General features: G+C 40.2%; 1 protein-coding gene across 4 annotated transcripts in view; it reads right to left on the bottom strand.

Moving 5' to 3' along the window:
* LOC311079576 (protein phosphatase 3 catalytic subunit alpha) overlaps positions 1-22,819 on the bottom strand; it is a 185,943-nt gene that overhangs the window by 38,019 nt on the left and 125,105 nt on the right. For all 4 annotated transcript variants that reach the window (XM_084109130.1, XM_084109132.1, XM_084109131.1 and 1 more), the window contains exons 3-6: positions 11,465-11,589; positions 11,168-11,279; positions 10,591-10,736; positions 8,914-9,053 (exon numbers count right to left, since the gene is read on the bottom strand). In XM_084109130.1, coding sequence (XP_083965256.1) covers positions 8,914-9,053; positions 10,591-10,736; positions 11,168-11,279; positions 11,465-11,589 — 523 coding nt within the window. The remainder of the gene's footprint in view (positions 1-8,913; positions 9,054-10,590; positions 10,737-11,167; positions 11,280-11,464; positions 11,590-22,819) is intronic.

Here is a 22,819-nt window from a genome sequence, read left to right as displayed (position 1 = left end):
CCCTCTTAAGTTCAGGTGGCTGGAAATATTACTATTGCAGTAAACAAGCCTGTTTTTTATACACGCACGCCTGCAAACAAACATGAGGTCGCTCTCTTATATCCTCGCGCTAACTGAAAGGTAATGTGTCTTCCCTGTGGTTCAGTGGCAGAATCATAGGCTTTCGCACAGGAGACCTGTGTTCGATCCTGGCTCTCACGGCAGATAAAAATTTATGCTGTTCGCTTCTCCGAGCTCGCGGCCAGTTTTTCTTACCTACAGAAAACGAACCCGCCTCTCGTACCACTCCTACTCATGGTGCTCGAGTATTTATGAGCGTCTAAACACGAGGGAAGAAAAGACGGTTAAGTCCCGCTGCGGCTGGACCACTGTCAAAGCTTCACGCTCTGTCAGTCCCCGTTGCCACGGCTACTGCAGATGTTTACCTCGCAGTCAACGAGCCGGTATATCTACCCGCTCGCCTGCGTGCAACCACCGTTCTCACGGTGACCCAGAGAAATCTCAAATGAGCATAATGTCTGGTTGCACGGCTCACGCCGTATGTGTTTCAAATGCAGTGAATGTGCCCACGTTTCCGTGTTCACCCCTGCACACAAGCACTATAAATCCCGTGTCTCTCACAGAGCCCACTCTCATAAAGCAGGCAGAAGCCGCTCGAGTGTTAAAAGTAGGTCACGTGTCCACCTCACCGTGCCCACACCTACTCACTGCCCGCTCTGTCACACGGGCTCTCACGACCGGTCATGTTTTAAATGTAAGTCCTGTGCCCGCCCTTGAGCGCTCACACATACTAACGAACATTTCGCGCCTCACACTATATGTTCCCCGTCCAAGCCACCGGGACACTGTGTGTAAAACGGCCAGCTATCGCTGCGTGCGATCCGCCGTATCTAAGCACCAAGAGCGCGCGCGCTGCGCCCACCCCTCCGTTTCAAGCTCTTGAGCCCGCGACGCGCGACGATCAGAGCCTGGAGGCCATTCTGCCCCTGGCTTCACACTCAAAAGCGTGGGAAGCTATTCCAGGCGCATCAGAATGGGTGCTAAGCACAGTAAAAAAGGGCTATACTCTGCAGTTCGCTCGCCGCCCCCTGCGCTTTCAGGCGCGTACCGAGACGAGAGTGAATGGAGAAGTAGCACATCTACTTCGAGCAGAAATAGCTACACTTCTGTGCAAAGGGGCTATAGAACCGGTTTCCCCTTCTATGAGCGAGTCGGGCTTTTACAGCCGTTATTCCTCGTTCACAAGAAGGACGGAGCTCTCAGACCAATTTTGGATCTAGACGTTTGAACAAGGCTCTTATGAGAAGACCGTTCAAAATGCTCACAACCAGGCAAATTCTCGCGCAAATTCGCCCGAGGGACTGGTTTATATCTCTCGATCTAAAAGACGCGTACTTTCAGATCCAGATAATACCCCGTCATAGGCCATTCTTGAGATCCGCCTTCGACGGTCAGGTATATCAGTACACCGTCCTGCCTTTCGGCCTGTCGTTGGCACCCCGTACATTTACGAAGTGCATGGACACGGCTCTCGCTCCCCTGAGGGGTCGGGGAATGTGAATTCTGAACTACTTGGACGATTGGCTAATTCTAGCACAGTCAGAGGCCGAACTCATCGCCCACAGAACAGTGCTTCTAAGCCACCTGGACAGCCTGGGGCTCACGGTCAACTGGACCAAGAGCTCATTAGTGCCCAGTCAATCAACCTCTTTTCTGGGTTTGGATCTGGACACTGTGGCAATGACGGCCCGCCTGTCGACACAGCGCGCGCGCTGCATTCGACACCTGGCCGCGTCCTTCCAGCCGGGCAGCACCGCACCTCTCAAGACATTTCAGAGGATGCTGGGTTGTATGGCTTCAGCTGCAGCAGTGCTTCAGCTGGGTCTGTTACGTATGCGCCCGCTACAACGCTGCGTCGAGAGACAACGCTCACTGCCCGAAATTTTTCTCGAAAAGCGAGGACGCGCTGTCCCAGACATGGCCCAGCCTCCCGCTGTACGCTTTTCCCCCGATCTCCCTGTTACCACAGGTCATTACGAGGATCAGGGAAACGCACCACCCAGTGCTTTTTATAGCCCCGCGTTGGGAGAACCAAACCTGGTACCCAGAGCTAGTGAGGCTGTCGCACTCATCCCCATGGCCGATCCCGGTGAGAAAGGATCTCCTCTCTCAAGCCGGTGGATCGATCTGGCATCCCCATCCAGAACGATGGTCTCTGCATGCATGGGTAATCAACGGATACCCGTTGACCTGCCAGAAGGGGTCGTGAACACGATCACGCAGTCTAGAGCTCCCTCCACGAGACGGCTCTACGCGTCTAAATGGTCGGTGTTTTCTAAATGGTGCGCTACTAAGAGCTTGGATCCACGTGCATGTGGGGTCCCACGGGTGCTCTCCTTCCTACAAGAGCTGTTGGACAAGGGCAGGTCCCCTTCCACACTCAAAGTGTATGTGGTGGCTATTGCAGCGTTCGCTCAGACGACGCGCGGCCAGGCAATAGGAAGGAACGAGCTTATTATCTGCTTCCTCAGAGGAGCTAGACGGATGAATCCCCCGCGGCCCCCCTCGGTTCCTATTTGGGATCTGTCCTTGGTCCTGGAGGCCCTGAAGGCTTTTCCCTTTGAACCGCTTGAATCCGTGGATTTAAAGTACCTGTCGCTCAAAACCGTTTTTCTGATAGCTCTGTCTTCAGTAAAACGCGTGGGGGATTTGCACGCGCTATCTGTTAGCCCTACATGTCTTGAGTTCGGACCGAACGACTCGAAAGTCATTCTCAGACCGAGACACGGTTACATCCCTAAAGCGATTGGAACCCCTTTTAGGGCACAAATCATTTCCCTTTCGGCTCTGCCAGCATCCGATAATGGGGACAGTGGTAACCTCCTATGCCCTGTCAGGGCGCTGAGAGTTTACATCACGCGCTCCGCCGCTTTCAGGCGTTCCGAGCAGCTCTTTGTTTCCTTCGGCGGACGCACCAAGGGTCTCGCCACCTCGAAACAGAGCCTGTCCAGGTGGATAGTGGACGCGATTGCTGCAGCTTATGCCTCCAAACACCTGCAGTGCCCTCTGGGTATCAGAGCCCACTCTACTAGAGGCATGGCCTCTTCGTGGGCCTGGTCCAGTGGAATTTCTATCCACGATATTTGTATGGCGGCGGGCTGGGCCTCCCCATCGACATTCGTGAGGTTTTATAACCTGGAAGTTCCCGCCTTACAGGCTAAATTGCTGTCAGTATAAGTGACATGTATGCTCTGCCCAGTCGCTTATGTGCAGACTACGTTCACATGCTGGCGATATTTCTGGTATGGTACTTAGGGTGAAGTGTTTTATACTCAGACCGGCTGGGCCGCTCTGTTTCTCATTCCCCGTTACGCGCTGTTTACCGGTGCTGGCCCGCGCTGCTGGCCGCCCGTCTTCCACTCTGTTGCGCGGGGGGTTATTCTCTTCGTAAAAGACCGATGATGTCGCTCTTTTCTTACCCTAATGTGTGCTTATGTACTGTGTGGGCTCGCGCTGCCGGCCCCACTGTTTTGCACTGATATATACTTATAGACTTATATATACTCTATTTTATACACTGAGTGAAGTGCTTTGTACTGTGTTGGCCCGTCTCTCCGACCGGCCACCTGTTCCAGCAGAATGTTTTTCCCCGGTCTCCCTGGGATTCATGTGCTGGATGCTCGGCGCGCACGGCGTTGACAAGGGGTTCCTGTAGCGTAAGCAACTTACGCAATATGAGAGAACCTCTCGTAAGAGAACGTACTCGGTTACCTAATGTAACCTCGGTTCTCTCTAGAAGAGGGAACGAGTATTGCGTAACCTGCTGTGTCGCGCCACGAGCTTTTGCGCTTCAGAATACGAAAATCAGATATTCAGCCTGTGAGCCCTCGTTATATACACACTGGCCACACCCATCTTGACGGTTAGAAGGGTGTGGAGGGCGCGAAGCGCCCTCATTGGAGGCCACGTTTCACGAGGCTCACTGATAGGCTTAAGCAGTTGCCGCCGAGCAGCCAATGAGCACGCTTATACAGCCTGCCTTGGTCTGCCGGCTGCCGCACTGCGTTGACAATGAATACAAAATTAAGGATAATTTTTGGCTTCAGATCTCGAAGAAAGAAGACTTTCCCGCAGCGTAAGCAACTTACGCAATACTCGTTCCCTCTTCTAGAGAGAACCGAGGTTACATTAGGTAACCGAGTACGTTTTTTTGGAATATTCATATTTAAAGCAAAACTAACTAGAGGGAGCATCAGTAACGGAAGTAAACCTTAGAAGTAGCTTAATAAGTAACTTAACTTTAAATAATCACTTGGACATGTACTACACAATCATAGATTATGTGAGTTGATGTCAAATACAAAAAAAGAATAATCATTTTGAATAAAGTGAACAATTTAAAGTGACAAAAACATTAGATTGTTTTACTTTCAGGACTTTAAATTTAGCACAAAAACAATTTCTTTTTCTGTGTTTGTGTTCGTGTTCTGTATTGCTATGTTGCCATCCACCTATTTTTATGTAAATTTGGGAATATCACATAAAAAAAAAACACAGGATAGAAACAGATGCGTTTTAATTTAAATAATTTCTTTAATTAAGAAAACATGCTCATAAACTATGATGAAAACACATTTAGCACATAAATCCAACAAAAAAACTTTGCATGTCTTTGCCTCAACAGGGGTTGTTCTTGGATAACTGGACTCACTGTACTTGGTTACAACTACTGTACAACTACTGTTACAACTATCCCCACCCCAAGCAGCCATAACTTAGCTAAATGTTTTAACGTGGATTTGATGTTGGCAAGCATTTAAAGCATCAAATTAAACTAGAGAAATGGCCACTACTGGTTTTGCAAGTCAAATAATTGTATCTAAAATACAAAATTAATCTTGATTTTTTTTATATATTTTTTTTTACTTCCTTTCCTGAAAATCAGTTTTTTGTTCCTCAAATGTTCCTCACAGCCACATGTCACTTATCCTGTAAGTTCAAAAAGGTGATGGTGAATGCATGCTACTCTTGGTTACACTTTATTTTAAGGTGACATAGTTACATTGTGGGCAGCACTGTGGCTCAGTGGTTAGTGTTACAAGAAGGTCCCCAGTTTGAGCCCCGGCTGAGCCAGAAGTCCTTTCTGTGTGGAGTTTGCATGTTCTCCCTGTGTCAGCGTGGGTTTCCTCCGGGTACTCCAGACACATGCAGGTGAATTGGACAGTCAAAATTGCCTGTGTGTGATTCTGTGTGTGAGAGCCCTGTGATGGACTGGCCATCTGTCCAGGGTACTTTTCCCTGCCTCTGGCCTAAGAAACTGGGATAGACTTCAGCCCTATGACTAGAAAGGTTTTATAAGGAATAGAGAGAGTTATATTGTACTTACTCAAATAAGTACTGAGTAATATTAATTAACTATGTACTTACTATAGAGTTGCGTTTAGGGTTAGTTACTTTTAATTATGCATCATTTACTGTTTTTACTATAGTAAGTACATGTAGTAACGTGTAACTACGTCACCTTAAAATAAAGTGGGTTACACTTTATTTTAAGGTGTCCTTGTTACAGTTTAATCATACATTTAAGCACTGAGCAATATTAATGAACTACATGTACTTACTATAGGGTTAGGAAAATGGGTTGGTTTAGGGTTAGTTGCATGTAATTATGCATAATTTATAGTTATTACTTCAGTAACTATATGTAACATCTGTAACAAAGACACTGTAAAATAAAGTGTTACCATAAAGTGTAAGCCAGCTCTTTTCTGACTTGTCAAACTAACAGTGTCACAACTGACCCTGTGTTGAAACGCTCCCCCTATGTCGTGACATATTGTTGCCGTGAAATAAAATTGCTCATATCGTGATATACGGATTTTGGTCATAAGCAAAACTGGCTAATAGTTATGCACATCTGAATATGAGGTGTTTTTTCTGTTAAGCCCTCATCAACATTTACATATCGCCTATTAATAATATGCAAGCACATAATAAACTGCCAATGTAAGCAGACCATCTAAAAAAAACACACACATAAGACACATTTTTTCAAACATTTGTTCTCAGGATCCAAATCTGAGCTGATGTGTGGACATCAGATGTAAGAATTAAACCTGCTATTCTTCTCTTGCATTTACTGCTTACAATCTCTTTTCTATCGCCAACTAAAGGCCATATGAATCCGCGTAGGCCTATCATTCGCTCAGTCGTTTTTTTATTTAATATTTAAAGTAGAAAAATGAGAAAACAGCTCCTTTTTTGTTTTTTCATTTTTTTCCAAAAAAAAAAAAAAACGAAAAACAAGATTTCAGCTTGATTTTTCGTTTTTCGTTCTGAGGTAGAAAAAATAATAAACAGCTGGAATATTCGATTTCTACACGTGGGCGGGAATGAAACGCCCCTTTCCCCTGATTTGTCAGCCGAAGAAGATCAAACTGTTCCGTCATCAGTTCTTCCCACAGCAGAATAAAAGTCCTCCGTTGCCTGCAGTTGTACGGATTCTTAACGCGTTTATTGCTACATTAACTACATTTAGCTACATTTCATGTTTTTCTCATCAAACAACCAGACTAACAAATGGCTCGACACAATCCGTACCAGGGAATAGGCTAGACAGGGCTTTCTTCTGTGTAGACCAGGAGTTCTCATGTGCCAGGGGGTCTGTGAAATAATTTGCTATTTTCCTATTTTCCGCACTTTAAAGTCACATTTTTTTTATCATGAAGCATGCTGTGATTTATTCCTAAGTGACTTAGGCCTATATAATGAATTTTACTTCAAATAATCTAAAAGTTGACTTTCAAAAGTAGGCGCGCCAAGAATGCTATTCGCTGTATTTTGGTTAATTTTTGGTGTGCAAGGCAAGGCAAGGCAAGGCATCATGTTGATTTCTTTATTTTTCAAAGGCATGACATTTTGTAGTCATTTTGAATGTACACAAATACAAATATAAATGTTACTGTTTCGAATGACAGAGTATTAAAGGACAGAGTATTAAGTTATTTCCCCTGCTGAGCAACAAATCCAAGTGATGGCGCCGGTGCATCGCACTTACACAACATATTATCAGTTCACTTCTGACATTGCTAACTTGACATCGCAGCCTGTTCATTATTAAAATAAAACAGTCAACCAAACATATAAAAAGTTATTCTGCTTAATTTAATTGGTCTGTTGTACAATATAACGGTTGTGCCGTCAGTCACCATACCTACTTGCTGTTATTCCAAACTCATTTCCCTTGCTGTGAAGATGCTGATTTAGCATACGTGTATATTGGGACTCGACTGAAGTACGAAGCCTTCTTTACATTATTAGTTAGCATCCAAATGTTACATTGCAAATATGGAAACTCAGGACCAAATGAGAGATGCGCGAAACCAACGTCGGTACAGTTTCAGCTTCGATTAAAATAAATTTGTTTAGGCTTGGCGTTTAAAATAGGCTAAATGTTGTTTAGAATAAAGGGCACAATAGGCTATTTTTATAAGCTATTATATTTTTATTGTACGTGGCTACTTATTTTTCATTCTTGTTTTCTGAATACCATTCATTTAAGGATTTGACATAGGCTACAGTAAGGGGAAGTAAAATACGCATAGCCTATATGTTATTAATAGTGTTTATAATGTTAATGTTGTATTTTATATACTGGTCTTTTACACTATTTCTGAATAGGCTAATAATAAAATGTTTCCCTCTCAAAATAACCCGGTGCGCCGTTGCAAAAGCATTCTCTGTTCTCTGGTTGTTTGATAGTCAGTCTGAATGACAGTTCATGTGTTAACATTAATATAGGCCTATTATATAGTCAATGCATTATTCTTCTCTTTTTGTATTAGTGTTAAGAATATTTAATTTACAACTAATTATATTGATTTATATCTTAATTTATTATTATTTTTTAAAATTACTGGGAGAGGGTTGTGTCGGTAATTTCCCCAGTACGGGTTGTGTCGAGTCATTTGTTAGTCTGGTTGTTGATGAGAAAAACATGAAATGTAGTTGCAATAAACGCATTAAGAATCCGTACAACTGCAGCAGCGGAGGACTTTTATTCTGCTGTGGGAACTGAGGAAGAACTGATGACGGAACAGTTTGATCTTCGGCTGACAAATCCGTTTTAATACTGTCTATGGACAAATCAGAGGAAAGGTTGCATTTCATTCCCACCCACGTGTGGAAATCGAATATTCCAGTTGTTTATTAATTTTTCTACCTCAAAACGAAAAACGAAAAATCAAGCTGAATTCTTGTTTTTCATTTTTTTTGTGGAAAAATAAAAAAAAAAACGAAAAAGGAACCGTTTTCTCATTTTTCTATTTGCAATAGTAAATAAAAAAAACGACTGAACGAATAATACACGGATTCATATCAAGCTTCCAAGTCCTATTTACACCTATTGAAACTATGTAGCCTATTGAAAATCTGACCTCATATCATCTGATACAATAACTATTTTTCTATCAACAGAGACAGTGATATTTCCATCAGTCCTTCCTGAATTCACACAACCAATTTCATTCTACAGCATGACATCCTCCTTATTGAGGCAAATCCAACACACAACATAAATCATCTTTATTTAACAGTCACTAGAGAATCAAACAATACAGCACCACTGGGTAATGGTTCTTATATTCGTGCTCATAGACACATGTATGCCATTTCTATTCTGTGATATGGAGGGTTTCAGAAAGACGAAGAGGCAGGAAATATCTGAATACCCAATCTTTTTAATCTAACTGGCATGTCAATTCACTAATTTATCTCATTGTGCAATATGCTCACATAACACACTATAAGAATTATTACAATGAATCGCATGTCTAGGAATGCATAATATTTTATGTTAAAAGATGTTTTTGTGTAAAGTGCTTTCTGGTTTCCTCTTTGATGTGCTTTTGGTACCTGTAGAAATAGGAGCAGCCTCTCACTGTGTTGTGTGTGAAATGTTCCTGGGTCTTCTCGTTCCCAAAGTCCTCTAGTGGATCCGACCAAAGCAAGTCACACATTGGTCCATATGCGGGGGGCTCTTTGAATCGGTCTAACTGGAAAAGGTAAATACACTATATACTACAGAGTACTCCAGGGTTAGATAAAGCATCATAATTAACCGAAAAAAACAAACAATCAGAATAGAATAGATAAAATCTGTATATTGATATATATATATATATATATATATATATATACTTTTTTAATTACTATATGGCCACATAAGAAAAACATAGCATTTTGCAAGATTAAAGAGTCCAAACCCATTTTACCAAAGTTTTATCTGATTTAGGACCAGATAAAAAGGGCAAATTAGCGTGACAGTGTAATTCCAAAACAGCGCCGATGGGAGTGGAAAGTTCTGCGCATGATCTACTGACATTAGCGTCTGGTTTAAGACATGTTTTTTTTTGGGTGGTAAATAATGGCACAAATACCAGTAAATTGTCAAGCGCAAACCTTAGTAAATCACCTTGTGTCATGATTAATTTAAATACTCTCCTCCCATAAATTTTGCGCCTGAAAGGGAAACTCATATAATAATGATATATAATTTTTCACTGTGTGTCTTTGGTAAATCCTGACAGTAGTTTTTATTGCCAAAAGAAGGTTTGCACTGGTGCAAGCTCTTAGTAAATCCAGCCCCTTATACTTTAAAGATATACTATAGAGGTAATGCTGTTGGACTAAGGCTAACATACTGCCAGTCACTGCCAATGAAAAAATAATGTTTTTCTACAAGGCTGATCCGTCCTTTTTGAAAACAGCTTGGGCATCTAATAAAAGATTCCACTGCATATAAACTACATAAGCAGTGGAACAAATTATTCTAAATAATCCTCAGATTAAAACTAAACTGAATTAAGAGCTCAGTGTAGATGATAAGAACAGAATTGGTTAAGGACTTCCCCCCAATCATCAGAGCCTTGGATCTCAGTCAATGATAGCAGCTGGGCTTTTACTATAATCACCTCATATTTTTTGTAGTTGCTTTTCTAATAGTATTTATTTTTTCACTTAGCAAGGGAATGGGGAGGGAAAGGTAAACATTTTGCTCCTACTGATAAAAGTCATATTTAAGAGAAAGAAATACAATATAATGGCTTTTTAAATGAGAACATTTAATAGAGAGAAGGACATTGACTTAGGAACTTAGGAAAAATACTTTAGAGAGGTAGGGAGCAGTAACCTGGTCATTTTGAAAGTTTATTCTCCATAGGAAACAGATTATTGAAATCAGAATTTCTACATTACAGTCAGTGATGAAAATAACAAATATCAGATTCATCATTTGTGCTCTGAACTGCAGGACCCTGAATATAATGTTTTTAAAAATGGCCTCTTTGTGGAAATGAACATGATTAACACTGTATCTTTTAGCTAGAGACTGATCATGTGTTAAGGTCTAAAATGAGAGTTAATAATGTTAGAGTCCCTTTTTGGTGGACTAACAAGTAGGAATGTTTTTTCCTTGATGATCACTACTTGCACATACAATAACATGTAGCACTCCAAAGCACTGGTGTTAATAGAATTATAAATCAAAGGCTGGTTCGTTAAACAGGGAAATTACACTAGTTATATACATACTTTCCTGATGTCATCAAGGTTTGTGATTTCAGGGGACAGTCCTCCGTGCACACACAGGAACTGCTGGTTCATGAGTGCTGCCAGGGGAAGACAGTCAAAAGCATCCATACACGCATCATACACCCGCTCCGAATACTTAATTCTACCTGTCAAGGGATGAAGGAGGAACGACCAGTTGAGATGGAGGGAAAAGAAAATGACCACACATTAACACACACTCTCACTCTTAGATGGAAAGTCTTAAAAAAGCCATCCAAACACTTAATTTAAAAAAATAAAAAAACATAGCTTTAATATGAGGTGAAGGCTTTTTGTTCCAGTCCAAAAACAATTGTTTTTACATGTGTAAACATTAAGATAAGCCAATAAAATGTCTGAATTCAAATACTGAGCCGGGAAGTGGCTTTACTTCTAACTAGAAATCCCAGAAAATAGACGGTAGTATATGATCTGTGACCAGACCCAGCTCCCATTTATTTTTCTTATGGATGACAGTTTCCTTAGGTTTTATATTGCAAAATTCAACAGTCAAAGTGTTATGTACTATGGTTATCGATGATGTGGCAGTCATACTTACATTCCTGTTTAAAAGTGAAATACTCAGTTAAATGTCTACATTCGTGGTTCCCACGCAGCAAAAACAGTGTTTTGGGGTAAAGGATTTTTAAGGCCCATAGGTACAGCACACACTAGGGACACAAACAAACAAAAACAAGAGTAAAACAAAATGATTAGATTTAAAAGTACATATACAACTGAAGTGGATTATATCTGAAAACAATTAGACAGATTTGGGTCAATGTTTTTTAATTATTAAAATTAATAGAATGTATGAAGTGCATTATTTAGTTTTCAGATAATAGCAGTGACTTACTTCAATACTGAAATATCCTCTGTCCACATAATCGCCCAGAAAAAGGTATCGTGTGCTGGCTGGAGATCCTCCTACTTCAAAGAGCTTCATCAAGTCAAAGAACTGCCCATGAATGTCTCCACAAACTAGAGGAAACATACACAAACAGTTATTCTCTGTGCATTTCTATCATTATTAGCGTTATTTCATCATCATTATTTGTGCTGTGCTGAGTCTGACCCAATTATGTACATATTGTGATGCGTCTGTACGTTAGTACAGTACTTACATAAGCTGACAAAAACATGAATAAAACATTAGTTGATAAAACATAATACAGATTTGTGCACAATACCACTAACCATTACAGTACTGTGCACATTACTAAACATTTTCTTCCCGTGTCAGGACTTGGAACAGGCACAGTAGACATCCAACCTGTTTCTGAACAACACTGCTGCAGGCTTTTTAAATAAAATGCGTCACCTGGTTCCCTGTTTTATGAATAATAAATAAATATGTACTGTGTGGGCTGAAAGACAGCTTTGTGTAAAAACATGTGTGTTGGCCCCTGGTAATATATCCAGTAACGTAGTTTTGACATCCTAATAGAGCAGGTGGAGAGAAGAGAAAGGTTTGCTGGTGTGAGCTCTGGAAACACAGGAAAAAGAATGTTTAAATCCCTCCTGGAAACCTAATTTTGACCACTGCTGCTCTGCCCTAAAGCAAGGCAATAACACTTCATCTCATCCAGCAGTGACTGTGTTTGTGTGCCTTTCCACCCTCCAGACCACTCTCACTATATTAAAAAACAGATCTGCTATGCACCTGTCCAAAGCACTGAAAAGAGGATTTATTTTACAGTGTTTGTATTTAAAATATGCTTTATCTAAATATTTAAAAGTATAAAAACATGTTAATATATACAAATATTAAACAATTATTATTATTAACAACTGCCACAAGGAGCATAAAACAAATACTGTTTGAGGAAAGTAAATAAACGAGGAGTTATGTATATTTCCTGTCACAAAATGGGCAAAGAGATCTCGAAATCTGATTCAAACAATAATACAGTTTATGTGATATTTTACCACATAAGCTATCACATTTAATCCCTAGAAATATAAAACACATGATAATGAAAAGTAAACATAAAATTACATCATCGGGTTTCAATTAGAGTATTACTTTGTCAATTTAAAGGAATAGTTAACTTTAAAATGAAAATTCTGTCATCATATACTCACCCTCATGTTGTTTCAAACCTGTATGAATTTCTTTCTTCTGCTGAACAGAAAGGAAGATATTTAAAAGAATATCAGTAACCAGACAGTTTCTGGGTCCCATTGACTTCCATAGTATATTTTTTTCCTACTATGGAAGTCAATGGGACCCAGAAACTGTCTGGTTACTGATATTCTTCTAAATATCTTCCTTTCTGTTCAGCAGAAGAAAGAAATTCATACAGGTTTGAAACAACATGAGGGTGAGTATATGATGACAGAATTTTCATTTTAAAGTGAACTATTCCTTTAAGGATGACCATTTAAGAATAGTTGCCCGGTAGTGTTTAACATGGATCACATCCTCTTTGCATCAAAACACTCAGTGGACTGATACATTACACAAGTTTAACCCATACCCATACCAAGTGAACCAAAAGGAAATGTTTTATATTCTGAGATCAAAAAGGCAACAATTCAAAAAGAGTAAATTTCCAGGTGTTTCTTTAAGATAATGTACTGTCTGATTTGTTGGTATTCTTCATTGGCAATCATTTATGCTTAAAAATTACATGTGTGAAATCAGCCTCAAGACAATAGCGTGCAACAGCAGCACATCACTGTGACTGATGTAACATACTGTCACGGAGAGACACTGAGATATAATTTCTCCATGGTAACTGAGCAGAAAGCTGGGTTCTATTACCTTGTCAATTTGGAATGCAAATGTTATTAAGAAAACTGTCTTTCGCCTTCATACAACCAATCAGTGTTTTCACTCTTCTTGTCAAAATTACTAGATCTCAGTCTCCAGATACAGGCTCCATCGACACTTTGTGCTATCCTGATTACACTAGGGCCAGTGCTAAAGTCATTTTGTTTACATGTCAATATTAGTCATTCCTTCTTTATTTCTTATTCATAGGAATGTAATGAATTTTATAAAGAGCGCTTTCTCAGTTATGCTTAATGTCATTTGCTTGAGCATGCAAATTCATGACTCATTCACTAGGGATCTTGCATTTAAAGTATTTCATGCTACTGCAACGAGAGCTGAGAGCTTATGCAGGCCTTTTTGGCAACTCATATAAACAGAGTTATCAATTATTATATTATGTGCACCAAGATCAAATCTTGTCTTCTTTTTTTCCCTTTTTCCCCCAACAAGCACCACTACTACAATAGCTGTAGCTTCTACTCGGTGATGGAGTATTCTTGAAAAAGTCTATCCACCATATCACCAAAATGTAATCACCACCTCTTGTTAGAATAACCAGTCGGGTAACAGGTTACAACTGTTCTTCTCAGTGTGATTTTGACATGATTGCCAGAACTAACACATAGCCTATACTGAAATCCTAAATTTAATTGGAACACAGTGCAGGTACATTGTGGACTGATTTTAGGGATATTCCAGATTTTGATTGCCATGATGCATCTTGCACATTTCACAACACTAAATGAAATGCCCAGTGAGTGGAGCTAAAACCATGTTCAGATTTATGCGAAACGTGAATCCTGCATTTGTTCATTATGTTCTCAAGCATGCGTCGTGGCACTCTCGTGAACTCAGGTCAGAGGCCCACACAGAAGAAAATGAATAGTTGAATAAAGTCAACTAAAGTCAACTAAAGAATTTATTTTATTATTTTTTTTGCGCACAAAAAGTATTCTCATCGCTTGATAAACTTAAGGTTGAGCCACTGTAGTCACTTGGACTATTTTAACAATGTCTTTAACTTTTCTGGGCTGGCAGATGCAATTACCTAGCAGCCAATGAAGGAGTGAGACAGCTCTCAGATTTTATCAAAAATATCTTAATTTCTGTTCCCGAAAATGAACGAAAGTCTTACGGGGTTGGAACAACATGAGGGTGAGTATTTACTGACATAATTTACATTTTTGGGTGAACTAACCCTTTAAGGTTTGGGCTGTTGTTTATTAGCAAGTTGCAAGATTTTAATATTTTGCCTTCAAATAGGCCTAGGCTATGCCTGTTGTGGTTGTATTTGTTTGTTGTTAAGTAAAATGAACTAGAGAACAGTCAGGAATTCTGAATGTGCATTTAAGTCTTTTCATATCTACATAACATAACATAACATAGGCCTATAACAGTTGCTTAATGTCTTTATAATAAATGCATCAAAACTATGATATTGTATTATTTGTCTGATTATGTTCATTTATCCATGTTTCATCCATCCATAATCATGAATCATGATTTGTTCTTAAAATTGTATGCAATGCACAAGTTTGTGCATATGCATGCTTAGTGAATGAGACCCAATGTTTTTTATATACGTTTTCATATCTGAATAACGATAGGAAAAAAACAATGAAAATGGAGCACAAGAGACCTCTGCCATCAGCTCCATGACATATGCTGTCATTTGAATACAAATTGGACACATAAAAAAAGATTTTTTAACTTTAATCCACAACTGTATTTGTACGCACACAAGCACATGTCTGTGTGTATGTGTGTTGCTTTCTCCTGTGACCAGGAGAGTAGAACAGTCAAATGTCTTGTGGAATCGACCAATTAGCATCTGTTGAAGAGACTGTGGCAGGAAGCAATTAGGCAGACTTATGAGACTCCAGAGACGACATTATCTGTAGTGAATCTGCCTTCCTCAGACTAGCTGTCCGTAAACATGTCCTTTAACAGAAAGATTCTTTAAAGAGCCTTGATGTCAGCAAATTGTGACTCACACATCTGAAGGAAATTCTGTGAAATGTTGTTAAGGTGCAGTCATTCACAGGAGAATGACTATTATCAAATTTCTGCCAATAAAAAAATAAAAATGGTCCAATTTTCAGAAGTAACAAGAAGTATAGCATTGTTTGCGCATAAGTACATACGTAAAGGGACAGTGTCTGAAATGTAAATATGACTAATAGATTTGTCAAACAAATAAACAATTAAATATTTTTGTTCAAAATAGTTATAGGGTACAATCTTAGAGGAAAACCGTTGATTCAAATATGTATTGTGTCAATAGTTATTGAAAATGACATTAACATAACAAGTGCTGAGAATAAATGTTGTTTTTTAAGTTTGAAGTTTTTCCAAACCAACATCCTCAAATTCTTACTTTCTCTCATAAATACACTGCAAGGCCAAAACATACATTACCTCACTCACGATGTTTGATCTCTTAGCCAATAGCAGTCAAACCAGTGGTTACCATCACCATGGAAACATTGCTTATTGGCATGGAAACAGCCAACCAATGAAGTTCACCCGAGCAGTGCAACTTTTTGCATTCAAACTTTACATTATCTCCGTACTGCTGTTTAGAAAGGCTGCAGTTGAGTTTTTATAATGCTTTATATAAGAGTGCATGGATAGTAGTACAAAAAGAGCTTGTCTATAAACTCACTCAAAAAGACTGAAATGTCCAGCTGTAAATGAGATGTTTTGGACAGATAAAAAGTGATATTCATGATATCCATGATAGAGGTAATATCCCGGCATCAATGTTTCACCCTGCGTTGTTTTGTCTGGTTAAAGGAAAGAAAAGCCATAAAAAGATATATGTACATCCTTGTATTCGTCTGGTAAAAGTGTAATGTTAAGGCATAGCATGAAAGCACAAGCGGCAAACATATTATAATTGAGAAAACCACTCAAAAAGATTGGTACTGAAATGTACATATTCTCTGAGTGCTGCAGTTTGTGTAATACACATTGTCAAGGCAGAGTTAAAAGCACACACTCATACTAACATACAAAGCAGGAGTCACAACCAGATCCTACATGAGATTAGGGAGTGGGAGTACATGAGAGGGAAGCGGAGAGATTGTTCTGACTGCACAACTATCAGCAGGCCAGAATGTGGGTGAAACACATTACACAACACAGACCCACTTGCTTTAGCCCACATGAGGCCATCACAGGGGTGCGCGCACACACACACACACACACACACACACACACGCACACACACGCACACACACTCGTGCGCACACACACACTCGTGCACACACACACACACACACGCACACACACTCGTGCGCACACACACACTCGTGCACACACACACACACACACACACACACACACACACGGTTTATGGCGACTCTCCATAGGTGTAAATATTTTTTATACTGAGCTAATTATTGTTTTTTATCCCCTAACCTTTCCATCACAGAAAACTTTCTGCATTAAAAAATCATTTAGTCATGTTAAAAAATCATTAGTATGTTTTTTAAGCCATTTGGTTTACGAGGACACAGTAAGTGTTATGACATAACAAAATCTGCATAAATAAACAAGCAATAAATAAACACACTTTCCAACTTATAATCTAAAGAGAATTTCATGAACAATGTTGTTGATATGAAATATTTCTGGATTAAAATATCCAAAAACCACTAAAACAATGTTATTTGTTGACTTGTAAACTTACATTATCTCAAATGCTTCCAACAATGTTTAAATCCGAGAAATCAGCTATTTTAACCAGTGTAATGACCCATGTCATTGCGTCGCCTGTCAATGACATCATATCCACGCTACCCTTGATTTCCGTAGAAACCATGGAAACACCAAAGATTCTTTAATATATTATGTGTTTTATTAGACAGATGAGTAACTGTTTGGATACCTTTATCAAGAGAAAACTAACATATACTGTTATATAGCTCAACTTATATACTGTAGGTTAGCCTTATTGTTTGAATCTCTTGTTTTCTTGATTTAGGCATGTCTGTACCATGCCTCAGAGACAACACTATTTTGTCAACTGGCTAACATAGCAAAATTTGTAGTAACAGTAATACAGCATTTTCTCCACCATACAATATATTTTTAAATTAACTGCATGCCATTTAGCAGAACAAGTCATCCAGCATTTATTAATATGATATTCTAATATCGATCTAGCTTACTGCAGTGTGCAACAAGTCTCATAGCATCCACCGAGTGAACAAACAGAGTAACGTTATAACATAACTTTCAACATAAATGTATTTTCAGTATGACTATTTTGACCAAGTAAAACAGGGCTGCGTTACCCCAAATTCAGCACTTGTGGCTGTTTTATTAGGGCCTGTTTACACCTGGTCACTTCATGGGTTTTCTGTGATCGGAGAGCTATCCGATCATGAAAAGACCAGGTATAAATGCCCTCCGAAACGCTTTAGAGACAGATTTAAAGCAGCATTATGTAGCTTTGCCGATTTCTTCGCTGTTTTCTCGCTTTTTGCTCGCGGGTTTCACTTTAGAGCTCCCCCTACAGCTTCGGAATAAATATTTGACAACACTGTCGTCAAAACTCGTTGGCGACTCGCCCCCCTACCATCTTCTCCCGCTGGTCCTGAGCATTTGTTTTCAAAGAAGACGGCGAACACACGGAGCCATGTCCACTGAGGTATGTATGATACACAGAAGGCCAGCATATAAATGTTTAGATAGTGTATGTGTGCAGTGCCGTAAAGCAATTCGTTACATCACAAGACCTGATATCACGCAATACTAAAAGCCGGCCCAAAGTTGCAAGTGTGTTTTTTCCGCTCACAGGCACTCGGGGGGTGCGAGAAGACCACCATTCAACCCGAAAACAGTCATATAACCATTCCAATGACTCCGAAGCTGTTCGGTTAAGATAAAAAAGTTACTTAGAGCACCTTTAAATCCAATCGCTAAAACTACTTCAGGAGATGGTCTGAGACACATTCCAGACAAAACTGGACAAGTGTAAATGCATCTGGTTGTTGAAACCACATATGTAAATATACTTTTCCCAAAATATTAAAAAAATAAACAAGTGAGAGTGTGTTATAGGCTATTTGACATGTTATAGCCAGATATGATGGCACTACCGCAACACGCATCACCACAGATTAATTGCTGTGTATCTCTTCAGCAGATGTGTATGTGCTGTGTATCTCTTCTCTTCAAATGAAACATCTTCATTAAAAGTAGTGACATTAAAAGTAGTGAGACTGTTGCTGCTCTCTCTCCTATTGCGGTCTTTGATCTTGAATTTAGATAATGCTAATTAAAATGAAGCTCATATCTGTTGCTTTCGCTAACGCGAACTCCGTTAAATTTGCATATAGCGTGGATATTGGAGATCGGATTTATATTTGTTTTGAGGAGACACATTTATTTGGGCAAGTGTAAAATGGAACCGTTTTAACAATCAGTAAAAACGCATGAAATGTCTAGGTGTAAACCAAGCGTGCCGCACAAGCCCTGAAAAGTGAAGCCAAAACGTCTCGATCGCCCCCCGGTGACTGGTCCTAGTATAGGTCACAAACCCCGCCTCCCCATGTTATTCAACGGGACGTGAGACCAACTAAACAATTAAAGTACACTTCAAATATCTTTTTTCCAAAGGTGGTTTCTTTCATTTGCTGTCGTTTTTATCACGCTGATGTAAGTTCAAGTGTGTTTCAAAAATAAGTTTGTTTTTAGTTAGTTACATGATGCTATAAAAACGGTGGTGTAACGTCATGATTGACAGCTGTGATTGACAGGTTCTCTGAGCGAAGTTGTCACTGAAGCACCAACGGACATTTTTTTCGGGATCTTCGGAGGACTGAGGAGATTGTATTTACTTTATTTTAACAAGCCTCTTGTCGTACTGCAATCAATTTTTAAAAAAGTGCACTCAGGGAGAGCGCATTCTACGAGAGTGAGGGCGAAGCGTTGATTTCGCGGCTTTACTTCCTGCTCACTACTGCGCAGGTCTGGTCCCGAGATCGCTACTGCGCAGACTCAAGTTCCAAGATGTCAGCGCCATATCGGGACATTGGCGGCTTCAGTTCTCACCAATTGAAGAGAGCGAAGGGGCGTCGTCCATCTTTTTTTTACAGTCTATGGTGTAAACAGGCCCTTAGAATGAAATAAAATAATGTGAATTTAAGTGATAAACCGTAGCTAAAAAAAATTATGTTCAGGAAAGAATGTGGCGGAAATTTAATGTAACCTTAATTGAAAATAAACAAACAACAAAACAAAAGGAGCGGGAGCGGCAGCTGCCGACTGCAGCAATTAAGCATAATAAAAACAGCAACGTAAAATGTCCCAGGCTCTCGGCACCGCCCTGCTTCATACCATAGTACTTTTAATAAAACTTGAATACATTGGCTCACCCACGAACATGATTTCTGCCTGAGTCCTATCGGATTGCTTTCTATTTGACGTGGAGGTGAAGACAACAACTCCCATGATTCCACGCTCATTCACAACATCATCAAGCTACGCCTTGGTTATTTTTTTAAATAAGAGACCACTAGTGGTGAAACTTACATACTGTGCCTTTAAACGGCAATCTACAATTAATGTAGATAGTGTTGTAGTTGTTTTTATTACTGCAACACTAGATAGGGTTATCCTAATTGGCTATGTAAGGTTGTGGTACAGTTGTGTTATGCACGGAATGATTAATAATCAATCCACTTCAGGAAGGGACATACAGCTGATACTTTTGTGAAACATCCACATCCTCAACAATAATCACCTCCAAAAGCTGTTTGATGTTTTCAGTTTTACTTTTGCCTATTGTATATTACGCATTTCCTCCAGTGTGGTCACTTAATCCATGTCTTAGATTCTTTGGCACTTTTTATAAAACTAAGAAGAGAAAAGCCAAGTCAATACCAGCTCATTTACATTATATTTTACAAGGGTTTTGCAGCTCAATGTAAGGTTTAAAACCTAAATTTAAAACAGGAACATCTGATTAGTGTAGTCTCAGAGGTTATGATGGGAGATTATCTCAGCCAGGTGTCTCTCATAAAACAAATAGGTGCATTATATTATTGCCTTCATATACAACCATTAGTATGTACAGTATTAACAGTGCTGCTCATTGGATATTAGACAACAAAAAGCATTTTGGAAACCTCAGGATAACTGGAATTGCTTTTTGAACCAAATGAGATCATTCAAATAACTGAGATCATTCCCAACATGAAAAAAGTATAAGGTAATATGAAGGTCTGGCTCCTAAAAGCCCAGAAAAATTCATAGTTTCAGCTCTCTTTAGCAGCTTACTAACATCCAATCACGTGTCATTTCCACTAAGAACACACCATTAAGTTTGGGAGACATCATTTAACAAGGCCCATTTGGTGTCTCTAGACGGCCTGAGAAGGTTGACTTAATATTAAGTTGATAATTCCATTCCACAACCAAAACATTTAAGATACAACAGTTAGGTCCTGTGAAAGGCACTTTAAAGTCCAGATGCACTGCGACTGAACTCTGTTTAGCAGAGATAGAGAACACCTTTCTAAAGCTTCTAATCTGGAGGAGTGCTTTGGGAAGAACATGTCATTGATAAATTTAGACTTAGCTGCGGTGTTTGTAGTTTCTTTAGGAGTTTGCCATCCTTATCTCAAGCCATGCTGAAGAGATCATACATATAAATGTGTCTTCCTAACATAAATATGACTGGCGTTTATAGTAGTGTTTACAGTCTGGAAGCTTGTAAACCAGATTATATACATATATATATATATGACCAAAGGTAATGTCTGACCTACGAAACTTGGCTTTTTCACACTTTATTCAAACTTTATAAATTATTAAATATTTATGAAAATAGCCAGATGGAAGAAATTGACGAAAATTTCCATAATTGTGAGAAAACTATGGTGGCCCAGTAGTCCACAACACAAACGAAATTTAAAAAGCAAACATAAGTTCACAACGCAACGGAATTAAGCCACAACACAACGAAATCAAACCACAACACAACGGAAGTGAAGTGACAACCACTGAAGTGACGTCGACGTCCAGGTTAACAGTAGCATGAGCCGTCAGGTAAGTGTTATTTAAATAAACTCCTGATGTACTTACAAACTTTCCAATGCCTCTTTTTATGAGTACATAACCTATTTGTACTACTATATAAGTTTGGTACCATTCTGGGCATTATTAATGGGGTAATTTACGAGATACATCATAGGACCCATTAGCACCTGCACTAAGCCATCCGGCTGATTTCTCTAAATAAGCTCTAACTTTAATAATGTTCAACCAAGGGAAAAAAGGCTTCTGGGGGGGTGTTTGGCTTAAGGTCATGGTGCAAAGAACCCTAGGTAGATTTTACTCCGAACCATCCCTTTAACTGACTAACTGGGATCTCAATTGGGTAACGATTGGGATTTGTATCGCGCACCCCACATCGCGACGCGGATATATAAGGAAGCGCTCTTGCACTCGGACATTCAAGTTTTGCACTGAGAAGCCGAGACGGTGTGTCCCGGCCGTTCAGCGGTGGTAGAGCAATTGTGGCAATAGGACGGACTGACGAATTGGGATCCCTACCAAAACGCCACAAATGCTGCCCCTTTCAGCACCCTGCGTAAGCTGCCTAATCCCCCGGACCTGCTGGGGCAGAGAAAGGACAGGGCTTAAACGCAGAGAGAGTACCGATCACTGCTGTTCCTTCTGACCCATACAGTGGGACCATTGGATAACACTGGCAAAGCGTACCTATGGAAAGGGACGCTAAGGAGACCACATGTCTAATGTCATAATCTAATGAGACCACATGTGGATTAACAAATATGGACTGCCCAACAGGGCAGTGCTACATATGGGAGTTCTCTGTGATAGATAGAGACAGCAGGGTGGGCTCTGCCAAGGGAAAGACACGGGCTCGCTGACAGGGAAGCCATACCATGGAAGAATACACATGTGGGATCACCCACAACACATAGGCACCTAGTCTAGTACAAGGGCTGACCTTCTGGGCGAGTGCTAGACCTAGTTTCGGATGTCTTTGCCGCGTCTGACTGCAGAGGGTGCTGGAGGATTCCCTGCAGGGTTTGCAAGGTGGGGAACTCACCTGTGGAGCTCCCGTCCTGGGAGGGGAGTGGCACTGCAAGCAAGACTCTGAGCGGGTCCCCAATGTTACAAGCTACTTGTGGCGAGTACACGGGAGGTCCTGAAGCTCTGCGTTTGGTCCATGCAAAGCACGAATGGGACAGAGCAAAGCAAGGGCTGGGTCTGCCTCCTCTGGGGACAGTGCTTAAAGGTTCACCACCTGATCCCTAAAAGGAGTGGTGGGAACCTTGGGCAAATATCTGGGCCGGGGTCTCAGGATAACGTGAAAGTTGGCCACTCCGAATTGTGCCCCCACTGTGATCCTCAGGTCGCCTAGTGTATTTATCGAACTAGATCTGGGCA

The sequence above is a fragment of the Abramis brama genome (assembly GCF_963993115.1).
Source record: "Abramis brama genome assembly, chromosome: 3".
Lineage (NCBI taxonomy): Eukaryota > Metazoa > Chordata > Actinopteri > Cypriniformes > Leuciscidae > Abramis > Abramis brama.
Note: the sequence above shows the minus strand (reverse complement) of the source record. Positions and strands in the feature narration are given on the sequence as shown.